The 14,182-nt window shown below is 41.9% G+C and overlaps 2 protein-coding genes across 3 annotated transcripts in view; one reads left to right on the forward strand and one right to left on the reverse strand.

The window, feature by feature from the left end:
- Positions 1-14,182, reverse strand: part of LOC128838139 (guanylyl cyclase C-like) — a 145,847-nt gene that overhangs the window by 108,181 nt on the left and 23,484 nt on the right. The window lies entirely within an intron of this gene.
- IFT56 (intraflagellar transport 56) overlaps positions 1-14,182 on the forward strand; it is a 77,237-nt gene that overhangs the window by 19,565 nt on the left and 43,490 nt on the right. For both annotated transcript variants that reach the window (XM_054030086.1, XM_054030075.1), the window contains exons 4-6: positions 2,616-2,730; positions 8,541-8,590; positions 13,576-13,721. In XM_054030086.1, coding sequence (XP_053886061.1) covers positions 2,616-2,730; positions 8,541-8,590; positions 13,576-13,721 — 311 coding nt within the window. The remainder of the gene's footprint in view (positions 1-2,615; positions 2,731-8,540; positions 8,591-13,575; positions 13,722-14,182) is intronic.

The following is a 14,182-nucleotide window of genomic DNA, read 5'->3' on the forward strand; positions in this document are numbered from 1 at the left end:
CCTCTGCAAATCTGGGTTTTCCACCATGAACGTTATAAAAAACCAACACCACAATTGCCTGACCGATGAGTATTCTCACATAATCTAACTATCAGTGATGTTCAGCTGACTTATTTAACTAATTCCCTAGTCTTCCCCTTTGAAATAAAAATCCATAGTTGACAACCTGATTTTGATTATCTTTCCATTTAACTTAAACAATGTGATCACTCAATCCAAGGTTACTTCCTATGACCAGCTCTTTTACAATGTCCTCACCACTTACCAAAGCCAAGTCTAAAATTGCATCACCTCTTGTTAATTCAGTTACTATAAAATGAAGAAAACTGTCATCTATCGCATCCAGGCATATCTGGGCCCTATCAATATTAGTAGTATTTATTCTCCATTCTATATCCAGCAAGTTAATCTCCGATTATGATACTGTTCCTGGTTGTATTTATCTTTCCTAATAATATTAGAGATCTCTATCCATATCCCAGTCCAGTCCTGAGGGGTCTATAAGCAGATCCCTAACGCTGTCCCAATAGAACCTTTTCGACAATCCTTCCCCAATGTGATTTTGACCCAAACAGATTCTGTTTTGTTCATGCTATCACGTTCTAATTTTGTACAGTTTACTGCATCATTGGTGTATTTTGCTACTCCACCACCTTTACTTCTATCTTTCCTAAACAGCACACACTCTTCAATACATGTATTCAAATCATGATTACTATTCCACCATGTTTCTGTAATCCCTATAATATCCAGTTTGACCTCATCCACCAGTAGTTCCAGTTCCTCCATTTTATTACCCAGATTCCTTGTATTCTTGTACATCCATGTCAGTTGTTTCCTTTAGACCTCCCCCAGTTTTCTAGCCAGATTAGGTACAGTCCTTTCACTAACACAGTGGTCTCCAAAGTGGAGTGCGCAAGAGGATCCTTGGGGGTGCGCGGCAGGAAGAGCGCTTTTCTTTTTTTTTTTTTTGCTTTGGCACGGCAGGGGATGCGTGCACAAAAATTTTTTACTGATGGGGTGCGCGATCAAAAAAGTTTGGAGACCACTGCACTAACAGACTTTATATTTTTCTTCTTGTTGTCCATACTATTACTTTCTGATGTTCTTTTATCCCTTACTGTATCTTCATTTAACTGATTTTTCTCCTCCTGTGCAGTGAAGCCAGGCATGGAAATTTCACAAGTCTCTCTCAACTTTCTCCCAACATTCCTAATTTTAAGCCCTTCTTATCAATTGTGCCAGTATTGATCTCAGAAGGTTAATGTCCCAGCTGCTCAAGTGGAGTCCATCAGTCAAGAAAAGTCTTCCTTCTGTGAATGCCTCCCAATGATCAATCATCCCCAAACCTTCCTCATACCACCAATCCTTGAGCTAGCTGCTGATCTTCATTATCTTGTCACCTCTTCACCCTTTTCTGGAGACAAATATTCCGCTGAAAATCACTTGAGCTTCTTTAAGTGACTTACCCAGCCTAGCATGGTCATCATTGATCCATTCAGAGTCTCTGATCACATAGATCTGTCTCTTCCTGGTGTTGGTATGAATCTGTCTTATGTTCTCTCTCGCAGTATGCTCTAAATTATCCTCATTTTTCCTAGGTCTCCAGTTCTTGGTTATCTGCATCTCTTCCTCTCTTCTGCAGAGACTGGCTTCCCTTCTTTTCTTCCTTACCACCCCAGCTTCTGCCTGTTTCTCCTCTTTGTTCCCCAATGCTGCAAACCTGTTAACTCAATTTCACCACCACTAGCCAATCTCTTCCTCTGCCTTGTTCTTGTGGTCACATTGTTTCATGGATCACCCTCCTCTTCTGTCAGTCCACACAAGGTCCTTTTTGTTTGGCAAGTGTCTGCAAATCTTGAATTGTCTGTATCACCTCCTCTCTCCTTTCCTGCATTGCCTTCAAATTCCTGTCCCAAAGGTAGTTCATACCACTCACTTACTTTTTCATACTTTGGAAAAAATTAGCTGATCTGTATCATCTGGTAACACTTTGTCCAGTATCAGAAAGGGAGAGTAATATTGTCTACATCAGCGGTTCCCAAACTGTGGTACGCGTACCCATGGTGGTACGCGAGACATCTCTGGGGGGTACACGGGAGAAATTGTGTATAGGTGGATTTCATTTATTAATTATTTTATTTATTGCATTTTCATAATAGGCTACCCAGACAAAGCTTTAAAACTCTGTGGGAATTTGTTATATAAAATATGGTGGTTAATTTACTTCAAGATGTACCAATGAGAACACAGAAACGCTGATGAATAGAGCCCTCACTTCCAATCACCATACAGTGCGGGTTCAGTTGCCCAGCAACTGTCCAGTATAACTGAGCTCAGAACGTAGTCAGGGTTTTCAGTTGTATACGTCACACTATAACTATATCTGTACATAACAGTGAAATATAGTCAGATGGCTAAAGACAGGTAGTGTTAAGAAGAACATATAAAATATCAGTGCTGAGAAGGAATGGGGTATGTGGGCAGCTGGTAGATCTGGAAGGGGGTATGCAATAAGAAAAGTTTGGAAACCTCTGGTCTACATAATGCTTGTCTTGCTGTCAAATGTCTGGGACATCACAGAGAAAGTGTCTCAAAAACCTTCTGTCTTTCAGGAGTATGAAGCTTTGACCAAGCAACCAGGTTGCAACCCTGATGTCTGGGTGAACCTAGCATGCACTTACTTCCTTTTGGGGATGTATACACAAGCTGAACAGGCAGGCTTGAAAGGTGAGGTGTTTCTCTTGGATTGATTGTGGTGGGAGTTTTGGTGACTTAAAAACCTTTACAATGTGTGACATTGCACTCCATATGATTTTATGAAAATATGCTAATGAGTGTGAATATAATGTAACTGGAATATGCTTCATGCAAAAGGACTCTTGTAAGGTATCATTACAAAGCCCAGGGAAAGGATTGGGCCCAGGCTAGGAAGGAGTCCAGTCTGTGAAAGAAGCTTATTGGAACATCTCTGAGGGTGAGATTTTATCTGTAATTAGTTTCGTAATGTATTAGGCTTAGACTTGCGTGTTTTGTTTTATTTTGCTTGGTAACTTACTTTGTTCTGTCTGTTATTACTTGGAACCACTTAAATCCTACTTTTTATACTTAATAAAATCACTTTCATTTATTATTGAACTCAGAGTAAGTAATTAATACCTGGGGGAGCAAACAGCTGTGCATATCTTTCTATCAGTGTTATAGAGGGCGGACAATTTATGAGTTTACCCTGTATAAGCTTTATACAGAGTAAAACAGATTTTTGGAGGGTTTGGATCCCATTGGGAACTGGGTGTCTGGGTACTGGAGACAGGAGCACTTCTTAAGCTGTTTTCAGTTAAGTCTGCAGCTTTGGGGCGCGTGGTTCAGACCTTGGGTCTGTGTTTTGCAGCAGATTAGTGTATCTGGCTCAACAAGACAGGGTTCTGGAGGCCCAAACTGGCAGAGAAAACTGGCTCAGAGGTAGTTTCAGCATATCAGGTGACAGTCCCAAGGGGGTCTCTGACCAAACCCATCACACAATGCATCCTACAGAAAGTATTTTATGCTTTTGGAAAGTAAGATCTGAAACAAGAATGCAAGAAGCTGATTTATCCAACATCTTGGCAGGGGGTCAGACTAGATGACTTTTGCGGTCCCTTCTAACCCTATGATTCTATTATTCTAAGCTTGTGTTCAAAGCTGTTTTTATTTAACAAGAGGGTTGTAATGTCTCTTGCTCTGTAAGAAAGTCTTGGGCAGGTGAAGCATCTGGAATTGAAATGGTCTATTAGAAATAAGTTTCTCCTGATTATGTAATGACTTGGATAATGGAGTGGAGCGTCTGGAGCGCAGATGACACTAAGATGGAGGAGTTGCAAGCACTTCAGTGACAGGATTAGAATACAAAATGACCTTGATAAATTGGGGAATTGGTCTGAGGTTAACAAGATGAAATTCAATAAAGATGAGCACAAAGTACTACACTGAGCAGCTGGTTAACCGGGGTAGGGGAGACAGAGAACTCAGGATTAAATGTTCGCAGACCTTATTGCAGACTCCCAGATCAATGGAGAGGTGGATGTTGTACTTGAGGTCGGAGAGGGAAAAAGAAATGAAGCTCTCCAGAGAAGTAGTTGGATTGGCCAAAGACAGCGTCACAGTTACCAGGGACGGTGTTACCATGGCAAAAGACATTGTGGAGAAAGGCAGAGATGCAGAGACAATACACAGCCAGAATGCTCTGCTGCAGCATGTGCTGCTGTTGGGCAGCAGGCAATACAGTGCTCTAAACCAGGACCCAGCCATGTCCTGTAGTCCCTGGGCAACATAGGGTACCGGGAACATCAGCATCTGCTCCCTGCAGCCGTGCTGCAGAGGTCTTTCCCTTCATAGACCCAGGGCCGGCTCCAGGGTTTTGGCCGCTCCAAGCAGCCAAAAAAAAAAAAAAGCCACAATCGCGATTTGCGGCGGCAATTCGGTGGAAGGTCCTTCGCTCCGAGCGGGAGTGAGGGACCATCCGCCGAATTGCTGCCGAATAGCTGGACCTGCTGCCCATCTCCGGAGTGGCCGCCCCAAGCACCTGCTTGCCAAGCTGGTGCCTGGAGATGGCCCTGCACAGACCCACACTCAGGAAAGTGAGAACAGTTGCTCCTGGGAGCCAAGCTCTTTTGAGCTATCTAGCACCCCTGATAACTTCAAGCCTTGCTACTCAACACTGGAAGGCCCAAGAACAAGAAGAGGCAGAGGCCAGGCATATACTTGCTTGTGGCTTACCCCCCTCCTCTTGTGTTCTGCCCTTCACTGCATTGTGTCACTTTAATTAGAACAATCATAAAACTAAATTCAAAGATTTATTTCTGGGGTTATATAATAGACTGTTTAAAAATAAAATCTGTAAAAGATTCACTCATAAAAGAGTCATCAATGCATTTTACATAAAAAAATCCCTAAATTTAAAATAATTCTGAAAAACCCTATGAGCTATCTAGGCATAGGTGCAAAGTAAAATAAGGATTGCCACATTGTTCCACTTCCGCCACCCCTAAACATGAACATAAGAATGGCCATACTGGGTCAGACCAGTGGTCCATCTAGCCCAGTGGCCTGTCTTCTGACGGTGGCTGGTGCCAGGTGCTTCAAAAGTAATGAACAGGACCATAGGCGCCAACTCCGTGGGTGCTCCGGGGCTGGAGCACCCATGGGGAAAAATTGGTGAGTGTTCTGCACCCACTGGCAGCTCCCCTGTCCCAGCTCACCTCCGCCCTGCCTCCTCCCCTGAGTGCGCCGGGTCCCTGCTTCTCCCCCTAGCTCCCAGCGCTTGCCGCTGTGAAACAGCTGTTTCGCGGTGGCAAGTGCTAGTTGGGAGGGGGAAGGAGCGGGACCATGGTGCACTCAGGGGAGGAGGCGGGGCCGGGGCAGGGATTTGGGGAAGGAGTCCAATAGGGGGAAGGAGGTGGCGGAGTTGGGGCGGGGACCTTGGGGAAGGGGTTGGAATGGGGGGGTAGAGGCAGGAGGGGGCAGGGCTGGGGTGGAGTCGTGGGGGGGGGGTCATGCACCCACTGGCACCAGGAAAAGTTGGCACCAATGAACAGGACTACTCAATTTGAGTGATCCATCCCATTGTCTAGCCCCTGCTTGTAGCAGTCAGAGGTTTAGGGACAGCCAAAGCATGGGGTTGTGTCCCTGACCATCTTAGCTAGAAGCCATTGATGGATCTATCCTCTATGAAATTATCTAATTATTTTTGAACCTAGTTATATTTTTGACCTTCACAACATCCCCTGGGAACCAATTCCAAAGGTTGACTGTGTGGTGTGTGAAGAGATATTTCCTAATGTTTTTGTTTTAAACTTATTTCCTATTTAATTGGTTGACTCCTGGTTCTTGTGTTTATGTGAAGGGTAAATACAACTTTTCTCCACACCATTCATAATTTTATAGACCGCTATTGTATCTCCCCTTAGTCATCTCTTTTACAAGCTGAACAGTCTCAGCCTTTTTATTCTCTCCTTGTATGGAAGCTATTCCATGCCTCCAAATAGTTTTTGTTGCCCTTCTTTGTACTTTTTCCAGTTCCAATATAACTTTTTTGAGATGGGGGCAAGCAGAACTGCATACAGTATTCAAGGTGTGAGCATACCATGGATTTATATAGTGGCATTATGATATTTTCTGTTTTATCATCTATTCCTTTCCTAATGGTTCCTAATGTTCTGTTAGCTGTTTTGACTGCTGCCACACATTGAACAGATGTTTTCAGAGAACTATCCACCATGACCCCAAGATTTCTTTTTGAGCGAGCTTTATCATCATGCCTGCTACTTCCACCATCTCCTGGGACCTTGTCCCTTTGTCGTCCTGATCCTGAAAGATGTCCTGACAAAACCATGCCAGAGAGAGGGAGCCAGATGACATCTCTTCCTCCATCAGTTTGGCTGAAACCTGAACACACCTGGAAGGAGAGACTTTGTCTCTCTCCTGCACCATTCCCATGTGTTCTTTTTCCTTCCCTGCCTTATTTCTTCTCTCTTCTATCCCTCTCCTTTTTCCTTCTATATAATAAGAGTCTGGCTTACCCATCCAAGACTACATATTTTGCAACACTGCTAAGCCTGTGACCAGAAAGAACTACTAAAAGGGATGCCCTACAAAGCCCAGTGCTGGTACAAGTTTGCCAGGTCTCAGAGTGGCTGATAAGATTGTGTGCTGGGCCTGTGTTTCTCCCGTAATGAGGTTGCAAGTGAAAGCACCAGAGTCAGAAGCTAGATCTTCTGTTTGTCCCTCCTCCTCACCTTTGTGTGTTTTTTTCCTTGTTTTGTCTTTTTAAAAATGGGATCAAATTTTAACAGCAGCAGCAATAACAGCTCCAGCCCATCTCAACTAATTTATAGAATCATAGAATGGTAGGACTGCAAGGGACTCACAAGTTTTTTAGTCCAGTCTCCTGCTCTCAAGGCAGGACTAAGTATTGAGTGGACAGGACTCTTCTCTTTTTCCCCAAAAGGACAACAGATATCTTTAATACCATCTAGGGCCTGGTGTACACTATGAGTTTAGGTCGAATTTAGCAGCGTTAAATTGAATTAAGCTTGGACACGTCCACACAACGAAGCCCTTTTTTTCGACTTAAAGGGCCCTTTAAACTGCACCGTCTACTGCCAAAAGGCAATTAGCTGCTGCTGTGTAGCAATGCAGTACCACGTCTGTCGGCACCCAGATGACATATGGTGACGGTGAGCTGAGCTGAATGGGCTCCATGCTTGCCCTGGTATGTTGTCTGCACAGGTAACCCAGGTAAAAAGGCACGAATCGATTGTCTGCCGTTGCTCTGACAGGGGGGTGTGGGGGGGCTGACGACATGTACCCAGGACCCCCCGCTACACTGTTTTTGCATCATCAGGCATTGGGATCTCAACCCAGAATTCCAATGGGCGGCGGAGACTGCGGGAACTGTGGGATAGCTACCCACAGTGCATGTTCCGGAAGTCGACGCTAGCCTCAGTACTGCGGACGCGGTCCGCCGACTTAATGCACTTAGAGCATTTTATGTGGGGACACACACAATCGACTGTATAAAACCGATTTCTATAAAACCGGCTTCTATAAATTCGACCTAATTTCGTAGTGTAGACATACCCTAGGAGACTGGCAGTCATGGGGGTTTTCCTTTCTAAAAATTCTCTCCAGCTAAAGGAACAAGGGCTGTTGTTAAAAAGAGAGCCTTATTTACTATTTTACATTTCAAATGCTTTAACTGTTTTTTCCTTTTCTGTATCTTTAATAAAAGGTTAAAATGATTTTAATGGTGTATTTGCCATGGTACTCAGCAGTCCAAAGTCTCTGTATACCAAACCCTGAAACTTGTTTAAAACTCTTTAATGTTGGACAGTGACTGGGTTATAATACCTTTGACACTCTGGGGCCCATTTATTCCATCTAAATTGATATAAGTTAGAGCTGATTTGTGTTAGCAGGCCTAAATAGATAGTGTTGTAGCAGGATGGTGTAGTGCCTGGGTTCTCTGCTGTGCTAGGCCTTGCCTCATAGTTCCAGGAATATTGCCGTTTAATTTTTAAGGGTCTTGCAACATAATTTACATCAATTGTAGCACATGGTACTTGAAGCCTTGATTAAGGATTGGTTGCCTGTATTTCTTTAGAGATGCATTGTGCTCAGCGTGCTTTGTATAGCATCTTTCATACAAACGCTATCAAATGTACTAAATGTTTTACAGAGAAGTAATAAAACCATGGAGTTAAGGAAGACGAGGCAAAGGCATGGGGAAAAATGTGTGTTCAGCAGAGAATTAAAAAGAGCTGTAGAGCTGATGAAGATGAGAAATACAGGAAGACTCGTAAACAATGTCAAGATTGTGAGAAATTGCGAAGAAGTTCAGCTATAGGCTATGTGGGGTGGGTGGGTGGGTCAGTGAGGTGTGCTTGGGCAAGCTGGTAGTGTATATGAGGGGGTCTTACAAACAGTGAGGAAAAACTTGAATTAGAAATGTTCCTTGTGTTAATACCAGGGCTCTGAAACGTACTGTTGGATTTTCGTTTCAGCACCTAAAAGTCGACTCCAGAATCGTCTGCTCTTTCACCTAGCACATAAGGTATGTATGTCTCTTTGCTCATATTTCATGTTTCTTTCTGAATTTTGAACTGTAATTGGTACTGGATTAACAACCTTCCAGAATGCGTCCTCAGGATAGGTACATCATGGGTAGCAGCAGAACAAACCTTCGCAACCACTAACACAACTGCATTAATCTGACATGGAGGAATCATCTGTAGGTGTAAGAGGGGAGCTCAGAGAAGACACCAGTCTGCTAGGAACTAGAATGAGACCCACCAGTTCACTTCACATAAGCCTAATAGAAACAGTCTGATGGTATTTTTTGGCCATTGCCACCCTAGGACCTGATTAGAATCATTAACATAAAAGGCAGTTACTTCCACTTCCTTTCTTCTAAGATCATCTAGTTCTTCCTAGGTGGGGCGCATCTTGGAACTAACATTTTAAGTAGGGCTGTTGATTATTCGCAGTTAACTCACGCGATTAACTCAAAAAAAATTATTCACAATTAAAAAAATTAATCACTATTAATCGCACTGTTAAATAATAGATTACCAGTTGAAATGTATTAAATATTTTTGGATATTTTTCTACATTTTCAAATATATTGATTTCAATTACAACACAGAATACAAAGTATATAGTGCTCACTTTATATTATTTTTTCTTACAAATATTTGCACTGTAAAAATTATAAACAAAAGAAATAGTATTTTTCAGTTCACCTCATATAAGTACTGTAGTGCAATCTCTTTATCGTGAAAGTGCAACTTACAAATGTAGTTGTTTTTTTTTGTTACATAACTGCACTCAAAACCAAAACAGTGTAAAACTTTAGAGCCTACAAGTCCACTCAGCCATACTTCTTGTGCAGCCAATCGCTAGGACAAACAAGTTTGTTTACATTTATGGGAGATATTGCTGCCTGCTTCTTATTTACAATGTCACCAGAAAGTGAGAACAGGCATTCGCATAGCCCTTTTGTAGCTGCATTGCAAGGTATTTATGTGCCAGATATGCTAAACATTTGTATGCCCCATCATGCTTCAGCCACCATTCCAGAGGACATGTTTCCATGCTGATGATTCTTGTTAAAAAAAAAAAATGTGTTAATTAAATTTGTGACTGAACTCCTTGGGCGAGAATTGTATGTCTCCTGTTCTGTTTTACCCGCATTCTGCCATATATTTCATGTTATAGCAATCTCGGATGATAACCCAGCACACGTTGTTCATTTTAAGAACACTTTCACAGCAGATTTGACAAAATGCAAAGAAGGTACCAATGTGAGATTTCAGCACTCGACCCAAGGTTTAAGAATCTGAAGTGCCGTCCAAAATCTGAATGGGATGAGATGTGGAACATGAGTTCAGAAGTCTTAAAAGAGCAACACTTTGATGCGGAAACTACAGAACACAAACCACCAAAAAGAAAATCAACCTTCTGCTGATGGCATCTGACTCATGATGAAAATGAACATGCGGCGGTTGGTCCGCTCTGCTTTGGATCATTATCAAGCAGAAGCCATTATCAGCATGGACGCATGTCCTCTGGAATGGTGGTTGAAGCATGAAAGGACATATGAATCTTTAGTGCATCTGGCATGTAAATATCTTGCGACGCCAGCTACAACACTGGCATGCGAATGCTGTTCTCTCTTTCAGGTGACGTAAAAAAGAAGAAGCGGGCAACATTATCTCCTGCAAACTTGTTTGTCTGAGTGATTGGCTGAAGTAGGACTGAGTGGATTTGTAGGCTCTAAAGTTTTACATTGTTTTATTTTTGAATGCAGTTATTTTTTGTACATAATTCTTTATTTGTAAGTTCAACTTTCATGCTAACAAGATTGCACTACAGAACTTGTATAAGGTGAATTGAAAAATACGATTTTCTTTTTTTTACAATGCAAATATTTGCAATCAAAAATAAATATAAATTGAGCACTGTACACTTTGTATTCTATGTTGTAATTGAAATCAATATATTTGAAAATGTAGAAAACATCCAAAAAATTTAAATAAATGGTATTCTCTTATTGTTTAACAGCGCAATTAATTGTGATTAATTTTTTTAATCGCTTGACAGCTCTAATTTTAAGTAAAAAGGCTGGTAAAAGATATAAAAATCTCCTGAGCTATTCAGTTCCCCCAAAACACAATCTTGTTTATAGCAGGGAGATTTCATTTCATTTCAACAATGATTAAGGCACAACCTTCACTTTGTTGCATCTTGGTATGTCAAGAATTATTAAACAGATTTTAGAGGTGTTGGTCTGTCTTATCCTAGCCCACTCATGAGAGCTCCTTCATTTCTACCCTGCAAATTGGATTGCTTTTGTTCTATAAATAGATCACAGTTTATTACTAACAAGGGAACTTTTATCTCCATGGCATGAACCACTTGTGAATAAGTGGCTCTGTCAATTTAGAAACATCAAAGGTTAAGAAAACAATCACACCAAGATGTGCTTTTTTCAGAGTAAATGTATTGATAAAATTGGATTGTCTTTCACAGTGGCCTTTTAAACTTGACAAAAGAACAGATAAAATGCTACTATTCTAAGCCCTCCACTTCCCAACAAAAGTCTTTATTATGTATGTATTATGAAGTCGCTGTGATTTTTGAGAGACTTTATAACCTAAGCAAGGTCACAGAAATCCCAAGTCCTGCAAGAAGTGGTATTTGTTGTTCAAGCTCCAAATCTGGGTAAGCATATGCTTAACTTTAAGTATATGAATATGCTTAAAGTTCAGAATTTGCTTAAGTGCTTTGCTGGATTGGGTCCTCATTAGGTGTTTGGGCATCAGTAGGTAGTGCATTATTCCCTCTGACTCATTTTTGTGCCATGCCCCAACATGCAGCAAAAGGGCACTACTTCTAGAGAACCTGTGTTTTGAGTGAGAGATAAAACCCAGATACTGGCACTTTCTGCAAAAACTCCTGTTAACACTGTTGTCCCAGCCAAATTCTAATTTGGATGGTTGCATTCTGTCTACCTAAGTCTCTCTGCTGGTTTATTTGAAAACATAATTCTTCATTTCCTTGCCTAAAATCTGTTGTGTAGTGGCACTGGCACAAATTGACTAACACCCAGAGGTGTCTACACTACAATGGTGGTTGAACAATCACTATGAATATAGTCTGCAAAGTACAGTAGATTCTCAGAGTTACAAACACCTTGGGAATGGAGGTTGTTTGTAACTCTGAAATGTTTGTAACTCTGAACAAAACGTTATGGTTGTTCTTTCAAAAGTTTATGACTGAACATTAACTTAATACAGCTTTGAAACTTTATTATGCAGAAGAAAAATGCTGCTTTTAACCATCTTAATGTAAAAGAAACAAACCCAGAAACAGGTTCCTTACCTTTTTAAACTTTCCCTTTATTTTGTTAGTAGTTTACATTTAACATTATACTGTATTTTCTAGTCTTGTCTTTTCTTGTCTCTGCTGCTGCCTGCTTGCGTACTTCGGGTTCCAAATGAGGAGTGTGGTTGACCGGTCAGTTCGTAACTCTGATGTTCATAACTCTGAGGTTCTACTGTACTTTAGGAGGCTTTGGAATGAAAGATAATATGAAGCATAGGTGGCGAGTTATATGGGCCCGTGGTGCGTGTGCTCCACAAATATTCAAGAAGGTGGGCCCAGCTCCACCAATGTTTGGGCTTATATTTTCAGAGCCATCCCGTCCATAAGCTGGACTGAGGCAACAACCCCGGGCCCTGCGCTTTGGGGAGACGCGGGGTCCAGGGTGGCCTGAGGGGTTAGTGGAGGGCCTGGTGCTGGCAGCAGCGAGTGACCTGGCCCCAGCCCGCCCCATTCTGCTCCGCTCTGCCCCACCCCGCCTCTTCCCACCCCTGCTCCGCCCACGCCCCTCCCCCACTCCATCCCTTCCCCCAAGTCCCTGCCCGCATCTTTCTGGCTTTCGCTCCCTTCCCTGAGCGACGCAGGGAGCTGGCGGGGCAGAGCAGGGTGGGCCGGGGCTGGGACTCATTTTGGGCACCACCAAAAATTATATAAACTTGGCGCCCATGCTATGAAGATATAAAATTACTGTTTTTGAGCACTGTTGGCTGTGCTGAAGTGTTATTGCATGACCAGCTCAAGCAAGAGGGAAAGAGATATGAAGCAAAGATGAGCAGCTAGATATTTTAAATGTGGGAGACCTATCAATTTAAAAAAAAAAAACCCACCCTAATTTAAAAACCAGCAATAATAGCAATAGAGTGGGTTCATAATTACCATTGCTAACAGCAATGTATATAAGAAGGGGAAGCATCAGAATTGTAAGTGACTTGAATGGTCTGATTAAATGGACATTCTTGGCTACTTTATAATTTTGATGCAATTGCAAAATTGTTTGTTAACCATGCTCTGTCCATTTTACATTTGCGCATTTGTTATGTAAAATGCAACAATTCTTTTAAATGGAAACTATTACATTACACTGTATGGAATCACAGAAATTGGAGATGTGAGGTCTGGGGAAAGAGAGAACTAGTCAGTGCTACAAAATGGTATTGTGGGAATTGTCTTTGCAATAGCCTTTTGCTCAGCAAGAGTTGTGGGTTTTTTTGTTTTGTTTTTGGTGGAGAGGGATGGGAACTTAGTTCCTGAGAACTAAGCTTTGGATCCAAAACCAACAAATCTTAGCTCAAGTTATAGTAGTAAAATTTTATATTACAGATTTATTTTGAGTATGGAGTATCTAGTCCATCTCCCTGCTGTTACCCCCTACATCGTGGCCTATCAGATTTAAGTATGTCTGAATCAGACTTACAGTTGTGTGTTTAGGCTCAGTTATTTCCAATGATGGCTTTCTACGTCTTCCCTCAACAGATTTCTCCATTGGCTAAACAAGTCTTAAAGTTAGAAAGCAACTCCTAATGTCTAATCTGAATCTTCTCTGCTGCAGTTCAATCTCACTTAGTATTGTTGTATGCCCTTCTTGATTAATATGACTAATTGCTCTTGTTTTCCTTGCTGAACTCTTTTGGAGGTTGTATGTCTCTTTCTCTTTAGTTCAGCGATGAAAAGAAATTGATGAGTTTCCACCAGAATTTGCAGGACATCACAGAAGATCAGCTCAGTCTGGCATCTATCCACTATATGCGGTCCCACTATCAAGAGGCTATTGATATCTACAAACGCATATTGCTTGATAACCGGTTGGTGTCTCTCTTTTTCTCCTCCCCTCCATTCTCAGCCTCACTGCAGTATCTCTGACGAATTTGTGTTTTCATTCCATGTAGTGGCTTGGCTTCTGGAAACTTATTTGTGGTGGTATCGACACTTTTGTGTCTTTCCCTCTGTGAGAAGGGGACAATGCAGCCATCTCCATTTTGTCACTGGAATCAGAACTGTTACACCAATAAGGCACAAGGGGAATGTGTCCATCCCAATCCCCTATTTTTAACGTGCTTTGTTCTGTGACCCATCCTGGGACCCCCTCTCCTGTTTCTTATGAAATGCTACAGAATTACAAGCAGAGCAGAAAATGTTCTGAGTGTGTCTTACCCACAGTACAAAGCATGTACCTGTCTCTTTAGTTTTGTTTTGTTTGGCTCATTGCCTGCCTGGACCTGATTTTTAGTTACTGAACTCTCTTCCACTTCAACCTTCATAAGAA

This window comes from Malaclemys terrapin, chromosome 1, assembly GCF_027887155.1.
Source record: "Malaclemys terrapin pileata isolate rMalTer1 chromosome 1, rMalTer1.hap1, whole genome shotgun sequence".
Classification (NCBI taxonomy): domain Eukaryota; kingdom Metazoa; phylum Chordata; order Testudines; family Emydidae; genus Malaclemys; species Malaclemys terrapin.